The following is a 21,629-nucleotide window of genomic DNA, read 5'->3' as shown; positions in this document are numbered from 1 at the left end:
TTGATGAGCTGCAGAAAGCAGTAAGAAATGACATCAGCGTAACCATCATCAATCACGAAGGCTAGGGATCAGATCAAGATGGCAGAGAGGCAGGACGTGGCGGTGTGCCCCTTCTCCCCCGAGACATCAAAACTAGAGTTAGGTGGAGAACGAGTCTCACCGAGCATCTAGCAAACGCTGGCAGGAGACCTCAGACCTCCGAAAGGGTAAGAAAATCTGCACAAAACCAGGTAGGACAAAAGGGAGGGAAAAAAAGAGGAATTGGGCCAGGACCTGCACCTGGGGAGGGCGCTGTGAAAGGGGAAAGCTTTCTGTACCCTGGGAAGCCCTCCACCAGCAGGGAGGTCAAGCAGGACCCAGGGGAGCTCTGAAGGAGGGCGCAGCAAGCAGGGTGTAGAGGGCAGAGCGGAGAGAGACCGCTGGGCGCTGCCGGCCTCAGATGCTCCCCTGCGGGGCTGGGCAGGCGCTGAGGCTCGGCTCCCGAGGGCAGACCCGGGGGAGGGCCGGGTGGTGACGGGCAGACGGTAAGGGGACCGCAGCCACGGGAGGATGGAAGAGGCGTGGCTCACCGCCTGCCTTACACGGGAGAGGAGAGGCACCACCGCGGCCAGGCGCGGAAGCGGGCGGGCTGCCGTGGGAGCGTCCTTCTCCCCACTGTCTTCTCAGGCTGCAAAGTCCTAGGATCCTCTACCCTGCAAGGCTACCACTTCAAATTCAAGAAAATTTCTCAGACAAGCAAAAGCTAAAAGGATACTGCAATACTAACCCTCTCATAAAGGAAATTCTGAAAGGTCTTCTCTAAACAGAAAAGCAGCAAGAAGATTAGAGGAAGGAGGAAATCACAAACGGAAAGTAAATCCACCTAAATTAGCCAGTATACAGATCAAAAGGAAAAAACTATCTGTGAGAGCAGCGACACACACGAGCAACAAAGGATACACAAGAAAATGGAAAAAAAAGGGACATCAAAATCGTAAAATGTGGGGAAGGAGAGGAAGAAGGTGATTTTTTTTTTGGAATGTGTTTGAGCCTATATGACTACCTGTCTAAAGCAAGCAGATATAGGGAGGGGTTAACATACTTGAAAAACAGGGCAACCACAAATCAAAACCATAGTATAATTCACAGAAACCAAAAAGAACACAAGCATAAATTAAAAGGAAATCATTAAACCACCAGAAGAAAAGGAAAGGAACAAAGAATGGATAAAGCAGATGTGGTCCATCTATATAATGGAATACCACCCAGCAATAAAAAAGAATGAAATCATGCCATTGGTGGCAACACGGATGAACACAGAGATCACCCTACTAAGTGAGGTCAGAAAGACAGAAGCAACCACCATACAATATCATTTACACGTGAAATCCAAAATATGGCACAAAAGAATATCTACAAAAGAGAAACTGACTCACAGACACAGACTTGTGGTTGCCACAAGGAAGCGGGCGGAAGGGGGATGGACTGAGAGTCTGGGGTTCACAGATGCAACCTGTTACATTTAGAATGGATAAACAAGGGCCTACGGTATACAGCACAGAAAACTAGACCCAATCTCCCGGGATAAACATAATGGAAAAGAACATAGAAAAGAGTGTGTACGTGTTTACGGCTGAGTCACTTTGCTGTACAGCAGAACTTAGCGCAGCACTGCAAATCAACTACACTTCAATAAATAAAGAAGGATAACACTCAGCTTCGTACTTGCAGCAGCTCTGTGCGGGAGCTGCAAGTGCGCGCTCCACTGTGCAGATGAGGAAAGGGAGGTTTAGCCCGAGGTCGGATCTGTAGTCATCACTGAAGGCTGCCGGTGACTCAAGCCCAAGCCTTTAGCCATTTGGTTATAACGTCTCTTAAAGAAACTGAGAGAGGAGGGGAGAGACAGGCACCCTGCTCTGCACTTAGCCACACAGAAGGGAAGGGCACTGATGGGAGAAACCCAAAGCTGCTGGGACAGCAGCCCCTCCTCCACTGGAACCCCGCCCCCAATCCCCACCAGTGACCTTTTTCTTCCTTGGCCACTGTCTTGCTCACTAGATGTGGACTCGGTAAGAGCAGAGACCTCGCCTTAGGGGTTACTGATGCGTACTTCCGGTTTGATCTCTGCTCACCTTTCCTCTGCCTAAGAACTCAAATGAGTGTCCCAAGCTAGGAGTCTAGGAGGCATCTTCAAGACCTCTCTCCCTGCCCAACAGATGCCTGAAAGTGCCCACCAGCCTCTTTAAGAACTCTCAGAAAAGACAAACACTGTATATTAACGCATATATACGGAATAGAAAGATGGTACTGACCATCGTGTGTGCAGGGCAGCAAAGGAGACCCAGATGTAAGAACAGACTTTTGGACTCGGTGAGGAGAAGAGGGTGGGATGATTTGAGAGAACAGCACTGAAACATAAATATTACCATATGTAAAAGAGATAACCAGCGTGAGTCTGACGGATGATGCAGGGCACCCAAAGCCGGTGCTTTGTCAACCTGGAGGGGTCGAGTGGGCAGGGAGGCGGAAAAGAGGTTCCAGGATGGAAGTGACACATATAACCGATGGCAGATTCATACTGATGTATGGCAAAAACCATCACAATAGTGTAATTATCCTTCAAAGAAGGAAAGAAAGGAAGGACAGACTCTCCAGGACCCAGCTTTCCTCCATCCCTGAAACATTTCATCTTTCGTTTGCAGCCCTGCAATATCCATGCGGGCGCCTTTCCTGGCTCTGGGCTTGGGATCCTCTCTCTCTGAAATGAAACCCTGATTGTTCCACTGCTTTATTTAAATTTTAAATTAGCTCCCCCAATGTTAACAGGATATATTTCTAGTCTGCCACCCCACACAGTCATGGTCTGTGCTTGTTGAAGCTTCCACTTCTACCCATCCCCACTGATTCCTTCTGTGTCATTCTCTCCCAGCTCTGCCCATACAGGGCGCACCCTCTGTCTGAACAGCCCCGACTCCATCTTTGCCAGATTCCTGCTCATCCCTCAGGCTCACTCTCCCTGGGAACCTCTTCTGCCAAGGTTAAGCTCTCCAAGGCAATCACAGACCCCATCACAGCACTCTGCTCGCCTTACCTGTACTTTTATACACACACTTTCTTTAGCTTGGTACCTCCACCGTCCAGGCATTGCCTCATCACTGAGATGGGTGCTTTATAATCGGGATTTTATGGAGAAATCAGTGGGGAAGGATGAACAGTAAGTAGCTACCTGGTGTATGTGCGCAAGCCTCCAGAGGCTGGTGGATGGGCTGAGCATTTCAGAACCCCCCAGGAGTGAATCTGACCTCCTACCTCACTCCACGAAGAGATGAGCCACTGGAGCCGGCTGTTCTTGGGACAGCGTCCGAGCACGCAGCCCTCCTGCGAGTCCGGTCTCGGGGCGCCGGTGCACGCGCTCTCGGGCACGGCCTCTGCCACAGCAGCGCGTCTACACGTGACTTCACGCTTCCGCACTCCTCGTCCACAGGTCTTAGAACACTTGAGATTAAAAAGGAAAAAGCCATTAGATGCCAGTCTCCAGTGACCGTGTTGCAGGTAAATGCTTGGAAAAGCATTGATGCGGGGTTTACAAAGCTATTTTTAAGCACCAGGACCAAATGCCCAGTAAAATTCCCTGTAGTCAGCAGAAGAAATCTTTCCTCCATCCAGAGATTCTGAGTCCAGATTAGATCTCCAACAATCTGAACACCCAGGGGCTGCTGTGTTGTCCCAGGTCTGAAGACAGGTTTTAGTCTTCATGGAGAAGAGAGGGTTTCTGTGCATAGCACACATAACAATCTGGAAAACGGTCCAAGGCCTATTTGTTGCTGTAACTGTGTCTGTCTCTGGCACAAAGCAGAGGCAGTCTGGGCATTTGGCTAAAGAGGATTTTCAGTGATTTGGACGAGGGGAATCATAGAAGTATGTCTGACAGCAATGGGTTGGGGGTGTCCACCTCTTGCCCTGCTGTCTGTCTTGTCTGTCTTATCCTCTGCTATCTCTAGGCTGGGCACTGTGCTAACTCTCAGGGAAAATTAAGTCAACACTCATCAAATGTTTGGGAATAACTCTGCATGGCCAGCTAATGCTCTTCTATTCCTACCATCTTGACCTTCATAAGACCTGCGAAATAAGGAAGGCAGCAAATTATTCCCTGGTTTTCAGGTTTGTGGTTCAAAAGTCTTCTAAGTGATCTCAACAGCTTTTGAACCACAGCTTTGAAAGCCAGGACAGAAATTACCTCATGGGGTGGTTAGAGGGTTATGTGATATAGGCTCTGGTATATACTTATGTGTATCATCACGCAGAAGGCATTAAATGAATGTTCTCTGTTGTGGTTGGCTAAGTCTGATAATATCAGCATCCTGTCTCCATCTCCCTTACAAATAGGAAGGATGAGACTTCCCAGTGGTCCTCTTACTATTACCCCATTTTAAAGGGGAGGTGTCTGAGACTCACATGATGAGTCAGCCACCTGCCAAGTTGTGGAGATGAGCAAATATGTCTGACGTCAGACCATGGCTCTGCACCACAGAACGCCATTCATCCATGGTGCTAACATCTAGGTGGTTAATTCTTATTCAATAGAATTCTTATTTATATTTGTGACTTTCTTTTACCAGAAAGGTAAAAATTTTCATCTGCTTCTGAATCCAGGGCCATGGTCTCTAATGGGTGGGTCCTTTACCACTAGCGCCACCTATCCGGATGGATGACCATCACCAAAAAGGCTAAAAATCATAAACGATGCTAATTAAAATGCTCATTCACATGACTGGATGTGATTCCCATGAAGGTGTAAACAGCTGAGATCCTCTGGGGGGAAGCAGAGATACCACCTGTATTTTCATCTCCCTCCATTTTCCCGGGGAACGAGACTCACGACTCCAGTAATTCCCACTTACCTGAGACCAGGGCCCAGGGCTCCATTCCGGAGGGCAGGCATGGCTGTTGCAGGCTTGAACCTGAGTGGGCGTGCTCACCGGGCAGAGAGAGTGCAGGACCGCCGCCTCCTTCTGGAAGGGCTTCTTCTGGATGCACTGCACCTTCCGGCTCTGCTGGCCTCCCGCACACGACCTGCTGCAGGCGCTCCACTCGCCCGGCTTCCAGCTTTCAGGGAGAGACGGGATTACTTCCGGGGAAGCTAAGACTCTGCCTCATCGATGCCAAAGCAGTTACTGTGAAAGATTAGCCACCTGCTGGAAGCCTTTACTGTACCGCAGAACCAACAACCAATAACTGATTCTTCTTCTATAGATTTTCAAGCCTACACAGTCTATTACCCCATAGTTCTGGGGAAAAATACATTCCTGCCATCAGGTGAAGAAATGTGTGCTGTTTGGAACTCTGAGTGATTCAGTCTAATTTACTGGGATCTTAAACCCTGTGCCAGAGACTCTCCCATGCATTAGGGTTGGAAAAAATGAATGAAGCCAGGCCTTTCCCATGAAGTTACCTGTGGAAGTGGTGGCCGTGTGAACACATCAAGGCAATACTTTCTGATCATTTCTATAATAGAAGTTAATACAAAGTATAATAGTGAGACTATTGACACAAGATCAATGAAGAAGGGAGAGGTGCGTGTGTGTGCGTTCACACATGCAAAAGAGAGACACATTGAGAGAAGGTCTCACCAAGAATGTTTCTAAATAGGCCATTCCCCCAACCTCTTTTTTCCGGTTAGCCTTAAACTCTACGGTTGCGTTGGAGGAATAACCTCAAGTTCCTTTTTTTTTTTTTTTTTTACATTTAACTAGATTTTTTTTTTTTTTAATTTTTATCAAGTTCCTTATTTCAATATTTTGAGCTCACTTTTTTCACAGCTGTTGTATCTGAGACTTGGTGTACACTAAAGAGTGATCATCTGAAACCGTGAATCCTTTTCAACAACCACCTTGGATTAATTGAAATTGTCTGACTTGAAGGCCTAGCATTAAAAAGATCCACCAGATAAGATGGTGACACATTTCAAAGCAGCAGAGTCCGAAAACTGTTCACAAATGTTCTAAGCATTATTTGAAAACATAAAACATCACAAAGACCAAATATGTTTTTGTTATACCTCTGCATTACTGCATTTGCCTGCTGCTGCTAAGTCGCTTCAGTCATGTCCGACTCTGTGCGACCCCACAGATGGCAGCCCACCAGGCTTCCTCGTCCCTGGGATTCTCCAGGCAAGGACACTGGAGTGGGTTGCCATTTCCTTCTCCAATGCATAAAAGTGAAAAGCGAAAGTGAAGTTGCTCAGTCGTGCCCGACTCTTGGCGACCCCATGGACTGCAGCCTACCAGGCTCCTCCATCCATGGGATTTTCCAGGCAAGAGTACTGGAGTGAGGTGCCATTGCCTTCTCCATGCATTTGCCTAGTCCTGTGATTTTTGCTCTGGCTCCCCGACCCCCAAGCCTGAGTTGTGAGGTTAAACACCTTTCTGTTGGTCTAGAGAACTTGCCATACAAGTTCTAGGATTACAAGTATTCTAAAACACTGCATAATCCATGTTATCTAATTTAGTGAAAGAAAGCTGATAGCAAATGGTTCCTTACATTTGTACAACACTTTATCTTCCAGTAAGAGGCAAAGGAAAGATATCTATTATCATGAGAGTATTGGTTTTAACATTTGCCTATATGGGTGGCATTTTTGTCTGCCAGATTCAAGTTTCTTTCTTTACGTGGCAAATATGACGAATTTGGAAAAGTACTAGAAAGAGCGTAACACACTTTTTTGTGACACACTTGGTTCTCCACACGCGGGCCCCAGGCTCACTCTCCATTTCAGGATCTTAGTTTCCCCAGCCAGGGATCAAACTATGATGCCTCCTGCCAGGGAAGCGTGGAGTCCTGACCACTGGCCCACCAGGGGAGCCCCCTTACTGCTTTTTCCACACCTGTCGCTCTTACAGCATGCATCTTGCAGCATCTCAGTTATCTGCACATCCACCTCTTCCATTAGATGGTGGGTTCCCTGCTGCTGCTGCTGCTGCTGCTGCTGCTGCTGCTGCGGCTGAGTCGCTTCAGTTGTGTCCGACTCTGTGCGATCCCACAGACGGCAGCCCACCAGGCTCCCCCGTCCCTGGGATTCTCCAGGCAAGAACAGTGGCAGCAACTACTAATTACTCATCTCCATTTTCCAGTCCTGAACTGAGGACCAGGCATGCTCTTAGGGCATATCACATGGTTGTTACAGAGAAAATAATGGGCTTAGATCAGATGAATGCCTCTGTCCTTAGAATTCCAATGGTCTAAGGCCTGATACCTAGTATATCCCTGCTGAAGAACAGTCCCTAAAAGATCCCATTACTCAACAGGAAATACTGCGATAAGTAAGAGGTGGCAGAAAGGGAAACACAGCGAAAGAGCCTGTCCATTCCACCGCTCCAGCTCTGTAGTCATTGCAGGGGAAGCTCTGCTTCCAAACAGCCAGAGAACGTTGTCACTGCACAGAATACTGTTTCTGTTAATACATGGGGTCATCAGGAAAGTTCTAGGAGTTAAGCATTACCAACGCTCTCCCTCTTCATGGATGTACATACGAACGGGGTCCCTGTGTCTTTGCTTGGGCTTCCCCATGGCTCAGCTGGTAAAGAACCTCCCTGCAATGCAGGAGACCTGGGTTCGATCCCTGGGCTGGGAGGATCCCCTGGAGAAGGGAACAGCTACCCACTCCAGTATTCTGGCCTGGAGAGTTCCACAGACTGTATAGTCCATGGGTTGGTCAACAATGGTGGAAAGGAGGCTCTAAATAAGAAGACAGTAGCTTGCCATTCAAGTGTTTTGACAATCCCTACATGTATGTAAACATACACAAACCCATCTAAAGGACAGATTATTCCACAAGGGTTGATATGGTTATTAGGGCCACTGGATATGTTTAGAGCCAGACATTTCTTGGCAAAAGATAAATCCACAGAAGCCCGTCAAATTTCTTTCTCCTTTTTGTGTTCAGGATACAGCTGGTTCCAAATTCTAAGAGAAAACCCGAGTTGACAGTTGGGCATAGGGGATCGGTGGGTAGCTAAAGCCCCAAACGATTATGACATACACTCTTTACAAGGAAAAATAGATTGCACAATATAATTGAATCACCACAAAGCAAACACTGCTTATTAAGATGATCAGGGAGATCAATGAGTCCAGCATTGCTTCAGAAGAAACTCTGTCAACTCTATATAAATACATTTGGCAGAAGATAACTCAAACCAGAAGAGACTCCATTTGGCTTGGGAACATTAAAATTAGTGTTCAAACAATAGCGTGGCTAAAATCAATCCCATCGCAAACCCACTGAGATCCCCACAGAGTGTCCTCATCAAAAATGGGGTTACCACTCGGGCTGCAGTCCTGCGTTTTGACTTTGCATCTTGCTACTGTGTAATTTGCATGTGAGGTTTCACGGGTTGCACAGTAATACGATTTTTAAATTCTTGGATGACTCTATAAAACTTGAGTGCACAACCACAGGGAAATTTAGCTAATATAGGTTTCTGTGTTATTTAAATATCTGTTTGATTTAGTTCAGAGAAGAGGGGTCTCTAAAGGTTAAAAAAAGATGCCTTTATGCCTTTTTTTCTTTTAACCCCAGGATTACACTGGCATAGACAGGTCTGAACGTCTAAAGTAAATTTGTGTTTTTCAAGTTACATATTTTAATGCCAACTATCGTCTCTTTCTTCTATTGACTTTTTAGAGGGTGAGGGTTATTCTTTCTATCTTTGAATCATTTTGACCAGAGGCATTGGCAGTGGCTTCAATCATCGCATATCAACAAGAAAGCACACAAGTGCAAGTGCAACCAGAGAGACAGCCCCAGATGACTTACTAGGCAGGGCAGGAGAAGGCGTTGCACACTTTGGGTTCAGTTGCTGGCCTGGCTCTTGCATTGCAGAATGAGGAATTGACTTGAGTGTTTTGATCTTGTAAGCAAACAGCCTTGACACTTATGTAACCTAATAAGACATCAAAAGTTACCAAGTGAAAGCTACAGATAACCAATGCCGTTTAGTTTCCAAGTTTAGCTTCCCATGTACCAGGGTTCTGATATTTTACTGAAGATAGAATCCAAATATTATGTGAAAACGCTTTATTTGAAAACATCTACAACACATGTGAATCCCACTTCTATCTCCACATCCCCCGAGATAACTGCTTACATAGTTTAATATTTTTAACATGCAGCTTCTTAGTTTTCGAGACCACCATGTATTCTAGAGTCATACAGTGATAAAAACGACCTTCTGAAAACAGGGCTGCTGTAAAGGGAAATGTCTCACAAGCTTTAACTTACATTGCACATATCTAATGAAAAATGTTCTTCAAAGAACAGTCACGGGTGAATTAACTGTGGAAACTCTAAGATTCTGCGTTTTCATGAAGCAACTTTTACTTCCATAAGACTGTGGTGCATATATAAACAGAAACTTGCTCTCACCGACCATGTATTCATACCTGTTTATACGACTCCGTTTTTTGTTTCTGATGGTTCACCCTACTGCCTGGCTTTCAGTGTTCATTTTAGGACCTCTCATCAGAGGTGTACAGTTTTCTGTGAGTAACTGTATTTGACAGCTCCCCATAGAGGAAGCCTGCCTCCTCTTTTAATTGTTTTGATTCACATGGACTTTTCCTTAAAATGGAATCTGAGCAACAATGAAAAGTCACTCCTGCTAGAATGATTAGGTTGAAGTGGGTTTATATTCATGAAAAGGAAACGGAAAAGGAAAGTGAAGTCGCTCAGTCGTGTCCAGCTCTTTGCAACCCTATGGACTGTAACCTACCAGGCTCCTCCGTCCAAGGGATTTTCCAGGCAAGAGCACTGGGGTGGGTTGCCATTTCCTTCTCCATTATGTTCAGGAGGAACTGATCAACACATCAGGACTCTCTACAGTTGAGAGTTTGCTTCTGGAGAATGTATTCGTTTGGACTCCTCTTATGCCTCAGACTCACCATGGTCTGTGAGTCACATGCAGGGGTTGCTAATTCAAGGCAAGGCAGAATCCCACAGTGCATTTGTCCACCATCATCCCTTTGACTGTATTTATTCCCTGTACGTGGAAAATGGACTCTCTCTCCTTTCCAAGAAAGTCTGCATTCCCTGGACACCAAAAAATTACTGAAAATGATCTTAAAGACCATTCAATGTATGAACAACTGATTACACTCAAACACTACATGAAAAAGAGCAGAAACGTATGGCTATAGCATGGTTTCTGTTCCTTAAGAAAAGATCAAATGATTTGTGTGGCGTGTGTCTGAGTACGTAAAACACATGCATTTTTTATGTTTGCTTGAGAAAAAGAACAGAATGATATAGACCAAAGTATTAACGTTGGCTACTGCTGATTAAAGGATTATGGGAGATTATTTTCTTCTTTATAGCATATTGCTTTTAAAATGTGCATTAATAAAAATACATTCCTGTTTATTAATAATTATTAAAATATTAATCATTTATATATTAAATATATGTATATAATATGCATATGAAATATAGATTTATAAATATATTTAAGTTATTCTATCTTTTTAAAAAAAGGAGTAATCCTCCTGCTTTGTTAGCTAGCATGGGCAGCCAAAGTCCAGGCCTCAGAGACATAAGAATTTCTTTGTTTTCTCTACTTCTGCTGTCTCTGGTCCCAAGACGCCCTGTTTCGCCCAGCGGGAAGGACGCCGTAGAAAGCCCTGCTGTCCCCGGGCACTCTGAGCATGAGGAAGTGAGAGACCAACCTTCACACGCTGGTTCCATGTCATGGACTTATTTACGGACTTTCAGCCTTCTTCCCAAAGGGGCAAGTGTGACAAAGACTGACTTACCAACAAATATGTGATATTCTTAGGTCTAAATAAAATGCCTCCCTTCTACTCATTGAGGGGATGGCTGTGACTCTTCCTTCCTTACAAGGGTTATTTCTCAGATTGAATCCACTTGCCTGCAGAGATTCTGCTGACATCACCCCTGGGGGGACAGACTACACCTCCTCCATGTGTGAGCTCGCTGCCTTATGCCCGCCTGGCCTGTGTTTTCACTGCCTATCGCCTACCTTCTCTAACTCCCCCTGGAAAGTTGACAACAACAGAAAAGCCAGGACAGAAAGAAAGAAAACTGTCAGCAGACACAGCAGCCCATCACTCCTCATATTTATAATAAAGGGACACGTGTTTTATATTTTTCCCCCTGGAAGTTTCAGATACATCACTTTCGAGTCCTGGTTGTAGTTGACTTGAGATTTGCTTGAGTTGGTTCCTTTCTATTAATACATAGGAAAATCCCCAAAGAGTACAAATAATATTTGATTTTTTTCCCTCTAAATAGTGACAGTTCTCATAAAGATAGTTCTTTTTTTGCTTATTTCAACCAGACAATCGAAAGAGGTCTGGAGTGGGAGAACCTGTTTTAAGAGAAGACGTGGAAGACAGAATTGGGAAACCTACCTCCCCCACAGGAGACGGAACAATCTGTCTGCACTGTGCTCCAGGCGTAGCTGTGTCTTTCTGAGGCTGGCAGAGTTCCATTCGTGACCTTGGGAAGTGCATACTTCCAAGCTATTCCTGGGTTTTTGCCTTGCATGAGAATCTGCACAGTATAAGATACAAATCAGAGATCAAGACGCAGGTCAGACCCTGGAATTCCAGAAACCTCACTGAACATTTTAAAGCTATTTATACAACATTTTGGAATCAAGATTGCTGGGAGAAATATCAATAACATCAGATATGCAGATGACACCACCCTTAGGGCAGAAAGCAAAGAAGAACTAAAGAGCCTCTTCATGAAAGTGAATGAGGAAAGTGAAAAAGTTGGCTTAAAACTCAACATTCAGAAAACGAAGATCATGAAATCTGGTCCCATCACTTCATGGGAAATAGATGGGGAAACAATGGAAACAGTGACAGACTTTATTTTCTTGGGCTCCAAAATCACTGCAGATGGTGACTGAAGCCATGAAATTAAAAGACACTTACTCCTTGGAAGAAAAGCTATGACCAACCTAGACAGCATATTAAAAAGCAGAGACATTACTTTGCCAACAAAGGTCTGTCTAGTCAAGGCTATGGTTTTTCCAGTAGTCATGTATGGATGTGAGAGTTGGACAATAAAGAAAGCTGAATGCCAAAGAATTGATGCTTTTGAACTATGGTGTTGGAAAAGACTCTTGAGAGTCTCTTGGACTGTAAGGAGATCCAACCAGTCCATCCTAAAGGAAATCAGTCCTGAATATTCATTGGAAGTACTGATGCTGAAGCTGAAACTCCAATGCTTTGACCACCTGATGTAAAGAACTGACTCAATGGAAAAGACCCTGATGCTAGGAAAGATTGAAGGTGGGAGGAGAAGGGGACGACAGAGGATGGGATGTTTGGATGGCATCACCGACTCGATGGACATGAGTTTGAGTAAGCTCTGGGAGTTGGTGATGGACAGGGAGCCCTGGCGTGCTGCAGTCCATGGGGTCACAGAGTTGGACACGATTAAGAGACTGAACTGAACGACATTTTGATCTCAGAGCTGGTTCATGTCATTGTTTCCAAGTACATTTTATGCTGACTGGAAGCCTGCCCATGACACTTTAAAACGTGTAGCTCCACAGAGTCAAAGCTGTGTTGTGGAAAGCTAATAGGGAACAGTACATTTGCTATAAGCCCATGACCCTCAATTCTGGATAAAACCAATTAAGAAAGCAAGAAAATAGATCTTTACATTATGTCGAAGGGAGGCCAAACTATAAAGTTTTAACCTTCACATGAAACGTGAAAGCCTAGCATGGTTCTCACACACACTGGTGCCCCACAGATAATGAAAGAGTTTTTCATTCAGTCACATCTGACTCTTTGCGACCCCGTGGATTGCAAGCCCGCCAGGCTCCTTTGTCCATGGGGTTTTCCAGGCAAGAATACTAGAGTGGGTAACCAACCCTTTCTCCAGGGTATCTTCCTGGCCCCGGGATCAAACCTGGGTTTCCTGCACTGCAGGTAAATTATCATCTGAGCCACCAGGAGTTGAAACTCAATCTACATGTATCAGTTTTTATGATTGATTCTGGCCCACAACTTATAACCCGTCTCCAGGATGCCAGCAGGTGTTAGGCACAAAAGAAGCACACATAAAACCTTAGAATAAACACCCCACTTAGAATCATCTAAACCAACTCCAGAATGCAGGCAGATGTCCAATAGGACTTCCAAAGAGAATTTGCCCAAGCGTATATGTCTGTTAACTGTACTAGGATGAGCAGATAGGACAAAAAGAAACAAGATCAGAAGTAGGGGTTGGTACTGGGATGGATTTGACCTCAAAGGGGCAAGGATCTGGGACAAATCTGACCCTAACAGGTGTGGCCACTAAAAGAGCCATCATTTCTAGGCACTTTGCGGATGTCAGACACTCTGTTGGGCTTTTGCGCTGCATTATCTCAAGAGTCCTCTAACAACTCTGCTGCTGCTGCTAAGTCGCTTCATTCGTGTCCAACTCTGTGTGACCCCATAGACGGCAGCCCACCAGGCTCCCTCGTCCCTGGGATTCTCCAGGCAAGAACACTGGAGTGGGCTGCCATTTCCTTCTCCAGTGCATGAAAGTGAAAGTGAAGTCTCTCAGTCATGTCCGACCCCATGGACTTAGTGACCCCATGGACTGCAGCCCACCAGGCTCCTCTGTCCATGGGATTTTCCAGGCAAGAGTACTGGAGTGGGGTGCCATTGCCTTCTCCAACTCTAGAATGTAGCTAATTTTTCACAGGGAAAAAAAAAAACCAACCTGAGAAGAAAGAAGTTGTGCAAGGTCACACAGGTGACTGGTAAATGAGTTTAAAAGAGAACTTAGACACGCCAACAAAATGTGCCTAAAGACTGCTAGATATCACCTTGTTTTGTATTTACTTTTCATTGAAGTATAGTTGAGTTACAATGTTGTATTCATTTCAGATGTTCAGCAAAGTGATTTAGCCATACACGTACAATACATATACACACACATATATCTATAACTCTCTCTATATATATAGATATAGATATATAGATAGATAGATAGATAGATAGATAGATTCTTTTTCAGATTCTTTTCCATTATAGGTTATTATAAGATACTGAATATAGTTTCTGGTGCCATAAGTAGGTCCTTGTTGTTTATTTATTTTATATGTAGCAGTGTGTATCTATTAATCCCAAACTCCCAGCTGATCCCTCCCCTCTTTCCCCTTTAACCATACATTTGTTCTCTGTGTCTGGAGATCACTTTTTTTTTTTTTTTTGGTGTGGGCAAACACATTATTGGCCTCCTTTGCTGATCCTCTCTTTTCCTAACTATGTCTCTTTTTTTCCTTCAAATTCAAAGCATGGGTAAAAATAGCTGGTTCTCTCCCATCCCATGAGTCTTGCGGAAAATCTGTTACCACCAGAGCTGGGCATTCATGCCCCCAAAGCAGATTTCCAGTTAAAAATAGGAACCCCTGGCTCTATCTCTGTCTGGTGGGATCCCACCTCAATTAAAGCTGGGTGGGTGGCAGCGGTTCAAGGACCTCCATTGTGCCAGACCACTCCTTGGGCTGCTACAAAACGGCTTCCACTTTACTATCAGCTTAAATGTCTCCAGAAGTATCACGGCTTACTCTGAAGATTCCATGGTGCAGTCATCCTTTGTCAGCCAACAAAACAAAATCTTGGTGCCTCCCAGAAAAAAACCAAACTGTTAATAGATGGGTCTTTGTTTCCCGCACCCCCATCCAAAGCAAAACCCAAACAAAACACAACAGGTAGAACCATTAAAACGGACAAATGCCGGATTCTCACTAATCACCAAGGAAAACCTTCTCAAAATCAAGGTCAGCAGGTGTTAGGCATAAAATCAGCACACGTAAAACCTTAGACTAAATCCCCCACTTACAGCCACCTAGTACTCCCTCCAGAATCCAGCACAGTGGAGTTGCATCACACATGCCTCTCAGACAGACATTTCAAGTCCAGGTGCTCCAGGTAAAGAAATCCGCTCACTTATCTCCACTTTCTAGGACCACCCATTCCCCACCGCATTCAAACTGGTTCCTGGCTTCCACTCCCACAGGGGAAAGGGATCCCCAGTAGAAATGCAAAGAAAAGGAAAACTAACAAATGTATTATTATTACAGTTTTACAGCCAACGGCCTATAGGACATACAGTTTCTATTTTGTTGGTTGGACGTGTTAATGCATTCATTGAACGCACAAATGAATATGACTCTCAACTTTAAAAAATCAGGGACTTCCCTGGTGGTCCAGTGGTTAAGAATCTGCCTTGCAATACAAGGAACACAGGTTCGATTCCTGGTTGGGGAACTAAAATCCCACATGCCTTGGATGGAGTAACTCGGTCCTGGCGCTACAGCTACTAAAGCCCGCACATCACAACTAGAGTGAAAGGTCCTGGGTGCCACAACCAAGACCCGAGGCAGCCAACTAACTAAATACATATTCCAAAAAAGGAACCCAAATCCAGGGGCTCACAGCACCATTATAATGTCTGTGCATCTGGAAGGTTGGGCTTCCCAGGCGTAGTGGTAAAGAACCGGCCTGCCAAGCAGGAGATTCGGGTTCCCTCTCTTATTTCGGAAGATCCTCCCCTAAAGAGGGAAATGGCAATCCACTCCATCCCATGGGCAGAAGAGCCTGGGGGGCTACAGTCCATAGGGTTGCCAAGAGTCAGACATGACTGAGCGACTAAACAACAACAATCTGGAAGGTCACAGGAGAATTGTATGTGTAATCACGTAAGGCTAAGAGACAGTATTTGTATAAACCAGCAGAAAGCTGACTGTAGAATTTATTTTAACATCAGCTTATAAAGGCTTCTTAAAGAAAGTAATTATTTAAACAAATAAATGCCAAGATTAAATACATAAAAGATGAGTATTTGCCAATCACATTATTTGCTTCTCAATGATAATTAAAGCATTCTCTGCCCTTTTCTTTATCCTGTATGAGCAACAAAGTAACCAAGAATGAAATACACAGCAGTCATCTTATCTTTTACCGTCTTATGCCTGTACTAGCCAATCCTTTAGAAACAAGACTGTCTGTCTGGCTAAAACAATCTCTGTGAGTCTGTCCTTCACCCCATTCTAAAAAAAGACTAGACTTTGTTTTTAAAAAGTGAATTCCACCCTCAGGAATGGCTACATAATTTGTGTGTGGGGGGGTGTGTGTGCCCAGGGCAAAACGGAAATGAAAGGCCTCTTGTTTAAAAAAGTGATTAAGGATTTCAAGTTGGTGACAACAGAGCATTAAACCAATCACAGGGCACTTCTGAGCCCAAGGTCCCCGGTGACTCTGCGGGGTCCACAGCCACAAAGCCACCTCAGCCCAACCTTAAGGCCGAGGTTTTGTCACCTGCATCAGTTTAAGACACAATTAAAAAGGTACCAAGTTCTAAATGGCCCTGTGGTCTAATGCTGGCTTTGACCACTCTTCTCAGAGGGAGAATGAATTTGGCAGGTCTGTCTACACCTGAGTGACCGTGACCATCACCTCGACCGCAGACAGCCTGTCCCACCCGAAGCTCTGCAGCAAGGGGACCTCAGGACGACGTGCGATAACCACACAGCCCAGATTCTAGGTGCCTCTGAAACAACACGTCATCTGGAAATGCTCATCCCTGTCACTGACATCTATTTTAAAATATTTTCAGCAGTCCTGTCAAGCGCCATCAGTAACTTTCTTCAGCACTAGTGGAGAACACGGAGACCCCCCGGGTCCTGCGGACGCCGTTCCCCAACACCGCTGCCCCCCCTTCTGGCGGCATCACAGCACACCATCCCAATGTGGCCCAGAGAACCGTGTGGCCTGGCTGTGAAGTGCACACATTCAGAAAGATCGCCAGCAATTCAGTCTACTTAAATGGACTCAGGCCAGAGAATTTTCCAGCCAACTGGCATTGAGTCTCTTAATTTATAGCTGGCAAGCAACCTCCTTAAATGCTTCCAGGTCCACAGTAGAACTGTTTTAATGTCTACCTTGAACACACAAACCACCTGACTTCAGACACAACACTCCAGCAGCTCTGACCACAGGGTGCAGAGTGATAAAATTTACAGCTTAAGCTGGAAAACCACAGACGGGGCTGGACTCGACCAGTTCCCCTCCGAAGGAGGGCATGCAGGTTCTGCTTGGGGTGCACACGGGTTAAAATAAAGGACACACTGAGTAATCTTGGGTAAATAGCTTGCTTTCACTCCCACTTTTATTTTTTAATATGCAAACTATAAAATGCCTTCAACCAGCTTCATCTTTGTTTCATCATTGAAGGCCTATGTTTTTCTTTTAAAGAAGTTATCCTGATCCTATGAAATTAAAAGATGCTTGCTCCTTGGAAGAAAAGCTGTGACAAACCTAGTCAGCGTATTAAAAAGCAGACACATCACTTTGCTGACAAAGGTCCATCTAGTCAAAGCTATGGTTTTTCCAGTAGTCATGTATGGATGTGAGAGTTGGACCATAAAGAAGGCTGAGCACCGAAGAACTGATGCTTTCAAACCATGGTGCTGGAGAAGACTCTTGAGAGTCCCTTGGACTGCAAGGAGATTGAACCAGTCAATTCTAAAGGAAATCAATCCTGAATATTCATTGGAAGGACTGATGCTGAAGCTGAAGCTCCATTACTGTGGCCACGTGATGGAAAGAGCCAACTCATTGGAAAAGACCCCCATGCTGGGAAAGATAGAGGGCAGGAGGAGAAGGGGATGACAGAGGTTGAGATGGTTGGATGGCATCACCGACTTGATGGACATGAGTTTGAGAAAACTCCAGGACATAGTGAAACTCCTGGTGTGCTACAGTCTGTGGGGTTGCAAAGAGTTGGACATGACTTAGTGACTGAACCACAAACCCTCCCGTGGAAACTAAAGAGTTATAGTTAGGTTCTAAAGACCAGCTTTTTAATTAGTGCAGGCTTGGAAGCTTATTTCTCATTTTTAATAATGTAATAATGTACCTGATAGCTTTAAAAAATAATAGCCATACTTATGGTGTTTATGCCAGGCAAAGCATTGTATAGCATTATCTCTTTTACAATTAATAATGACACCATGAGGAAGGCACAGTGCTATTAATACCCTAGTCTTGTAGATGAATGCAGCTAGAAAGTAGAAATCGGAGAAGGCAATGGCAACCCACTCCAGTACTCTTGCCTGGAAAATCCCGTGGATGGAGGAGCCTGGTAGGCTGCAGTCCATGGGGTCACTAAAGGTCACTGAAGTGACTTAGCAGCAGCAGCAGTAAGTAGCAACATGCGGAACTCAAGTTTCTGATACTGCATGACTCACAAACTTGACCTCTTAGCTCTCAAGACACTGCACCTCCAGCTCTGAAATGTCCTGTCTAGGATTCTAATTTAAAATTCTCAAGACTGGAGGAACACTGAAAAGATATTGTCACTGGGATCCAATAACATGCTCTAACACATACATTGTGCTATTGGGTTCCAATCTGAAAATGTTCCTTCTTGAACATGCTAATATCTGAGTTAAGGATTTGTGATTTGTAATATCCTCAATCCATTTCCCCCTTCATTTACAGAAATGTTTGTTTTAAATACCATTTCAACAGCTGAAATTCAACCCACTTTACAGATCAAGGAAATTCAACCCACTTTACAGATCGACCCCTTCTGATAAAAGATGGATTTCACAGTATGTTACATGTTGACTAAGTCAGAGGAGGAATCGTTTTTGTGGTGTGAGTTCATGATTCTGTATGATCCTGTGAGTTTCTGGGAAGCCTCATGATGTGAAAAATCAGCCACTTGTCCCCAGCTTCTTGTTTGCTTCAAAGCCTGAAGAACATGAGCAGGTATCATCTTGGGATTAGGTGTGAGTAAGTCAGATTTGACAGGACGCAGCACCACAAAGACCCTGACCGGGGCCTTGGAAGTCCATCTACGAGGCGGCTTCAAAGGTGTGGGCTGACACACTGAACCTCGACTACAGTTCTAATTCAACTCATCCACATTCCTAGGAGTTTAGGGGAGAGAAAGAGCGTGCTCCAACCTGTCACAGAAGTATTTGCTGCGAATTAACTGGAGGCCCACACTTCAAACAGAACGGCAACCCGGGGAGAAGTGATGCGGCATCTCGGGAGCACGTCTGACTCGTCCTCCAGAGCCTGGGGTTCTCCGTCATCTGGTCTCTATTAGTCCTCCACCGCTTCTCGGCCTCTCTCGTGAGCCATGTCTTCACTCCATCCCTGCTCCTTGGCTAATCTCTCTCCTCGACACTGATTCTATCCTGAGGCACATCTTTGCTCATCTCGGCCCCTGCCCCGTGGGGGAAGGGGTGCAGACAGCAGGGTCATGAGGAAGAGGCTGGATGAGAAGGGACGTCCCTGGCCAGGACGCTCCCACACCGTCAACTTGGTGATCAACGTGTCCGTCCACCTGGTCTCCCCCCAACCCACCCATCATTGCCTTTGGCCAAAGAGTGGAGGAAGTTGTTTATGGTAGTAATTTTCTTGAGATGTCTTTTTCTGCCTTGAAACTGGCCTGTGGTTAACCTATTTCTCACTTGCTGTCATTACAAACGCTGCTGTAGGGGTCAGCGGCACTCTCCCCTGGTACTTGATTAATTGGGAATGGGCTTTCAAAGAGTTAAACACTCCCTTCTGGCCTCTTAACAGAGAGGGGAATAAAAAACCCTTAAGGTGAAGGAGAGCTTTTATTTTTAAGACTTTTTTTTTTTCAAAAAAAAAAAGGAATGCTGTAAAAATACAGATGATCATATTTCAGTCTTAGACTAGCAACCTGTGTTATCATGTCAGCCTAAATCACTGTTTATCAGACAGGGATGAAGTTACTTTATAATGAAACACTCATGATGAATTTCCTCACCTACCCTCCAACTTCACGACAGTTTGATGGAGAATATGACTCATTCGTTGTTGTGTGTGCTTGTGTGTGACTGCGTGTGAGAGAGAAACACAGACGGAGAAACAGAATAAAGCAGAGGAAGAAGAGAAGGGAGAGGCGGCTGGGAGGGAAGAGGAGGGCACAGGGGGCACAGGGGCAGGGTTGGCGGAGAGAGCTAGCATGCAACAGCTAACAAAACAGCTGATCTTCAGTCACTTCTACAGAGCATTATCATCTCTAAGTAGACACCTTCATTAATCATGAAAAAAAAAGAATTTTTGTTTTAATTCTCATTGCCAAGGCCCTTTAAAATTATATACTAAATGGGCCTTTTGCATTGTACTTAAACAAAGGACAAAATTACCAACTTTATGTTACCTATATCTCAATCTCGAAGTGGAAAAACATTAAGTTTTCAGCCATACTCCAAACGCCCAGCACATATATATATAATATATATACATACATATACACAGATATATATACACACATACATACATACATATAAAAATATATATAATTTGTGTACATATGTATATATGGGCTTCCCTAGTGGCTTAGATGGTAAAGAATCTGCCTGCAATGCAGGAGATCTGGGTTCAATCCCTGAGTCAAGAATATCCCCTGGAGAAGGGAATGGCAACCCACTCCACTATTCTTGCCTGGAGAATCCCATGGACAGAGGACCCTGGTGGGCTACAGTCTGAGGGGTTGCAAAGAGTCAGACATGACCGAGCAGCTAACACTTTCACTTTTCACATATATATGTATGTATACACACACACACACTTCAGATTAAATGATTATTTTTCAACAAAGGGAGGTGTCAATTTCAACTCTGAACTTTGGTTTTCATATTTATACCATGTCAGAAATGTTAAGGACCTAACAGAAGCAGAAGATATTAAGAAAAGGTGGCAAGAATATACAGAACTATACAAAAAAAGATCTTCACAACCCAGATAATCACAATGGTGTGATCACTCACCTAGAGCCAGACATCCTGGAATGCGAAGTAAAGTGGGCCTTAGGAAGCATCACTATGAACAAAGCTACTGGAGGTGATGGAATTCCAGTTGAGCTGTTTCAAATCCTAAAAGATGATGCTGTGAAAGTGCTGCACTCAATGTGCCAGCAAATTTGGAAAACTCAGCTGTGGCCACAGGACTGGAAAAGGTCAGTTTTCATTCCAATCCCAAAGAAAGGCAATGCGAAAGAATGCTCAAACTACTGCACAATTGCACTCATCTCACATGCTAGCAAAGTAATGCTCAAAATTCTCCAAGCCAGGCTTCAACAGTATGTGAACGGAGAACTCCAGATGTTCAAGCTGGTTTTAGAAAAGGCAGAGGAGCCAGAGATCAAATTGCCAACATCTGCTGGATCATCGAAAAAGCAAGAGACTCTGTGTATCACAACAAATTGTGGAAAATTTTTAAAGAGATGGGAATAGCAGACCACCTGACGTGCCTCCTGAGAAACCTATTTGCAGGTCAGGAAGCAACAGTTAGAACTGGACATGAACAACAGACTGGTTTCAAATCGAGAAAGGAGTGTGTCAAGGCTGTATATTGTCACCCTGTTTATTTAACTTACATGTAGAGTACTTGATGAGAAACGCTGGGCTGGATGAAGCACAAGCTGGAATCAAGATTGCCAGGAGAAATATCAATAACCTCAGATACGCAGATGAAACCATCCTTGTGGCAGAAAGCAAAGAAGAACTAAAGAGCCTCTTCATGCAAGTGTTAAGAGACTGAAAAAGTTGGCTTAAAACTCAACATTTAGAAAACTA

General features: G+C 44.6%; 1 protein-coding gene across 1 annotated transcript in view; it reads right to left on the bottom strand.

The window, feature by feature from the left end:
• The window catches only part of ADAMTS18 (ADAM metallopeptidase with thrombospondin type 1 motif 18), a 147,312-nt gene that overhangs the window by 11,819 nt on the left and 113,864 nt on the right, over nucleotides 1–21,629 (bottom strand). The window contains exons 15-18 of the mRNA XM_040253487.1: nucleotides 11,404–11,545; nucleotides 8,795–8,921; nucleotides 4,881–5,085; nucleotides 3,289–3,474 (exon numbers count right to left, since the gene is read on the bottom strand). Of these exons, the coding sequence (XP_040109421.1) occupies nucleotides 3,289–3,474; nucleotides 4,881–5,085; nucleotides 8,795–8,921; nucleotides 11,404–11,545 (660 nt within the window). The remainder of the gene's footprint in view (nucleotides 1–3,288; nucleotides 3,475–4,880; nucleotides 5,086–8,794; nucleotides 8,922–11,403; nucleotides 11,546–21,629) is intronic.

Source organism: Oryx dammah, unplaced genomic scaffold, assembly GCF_014754425.2.
Source record: "Oryx dammah isolate SB20612 unplaced genomic scaffold, SCBI_Odam_1.1 HiC_scaffold_13, whole genome shotgun sequence".
In the NCBI taxonomy this organism is placed as follows: Eukaryota; Metazoa; Chordata; class Mammalia; order Artiodactyla; family Bovidae; genus Oryx; species Oryx dammah.
Note: the sequence above shows the minus strand (reverse complement) of the source record. Positions and strands in the feature narration are given on the sequence as shown.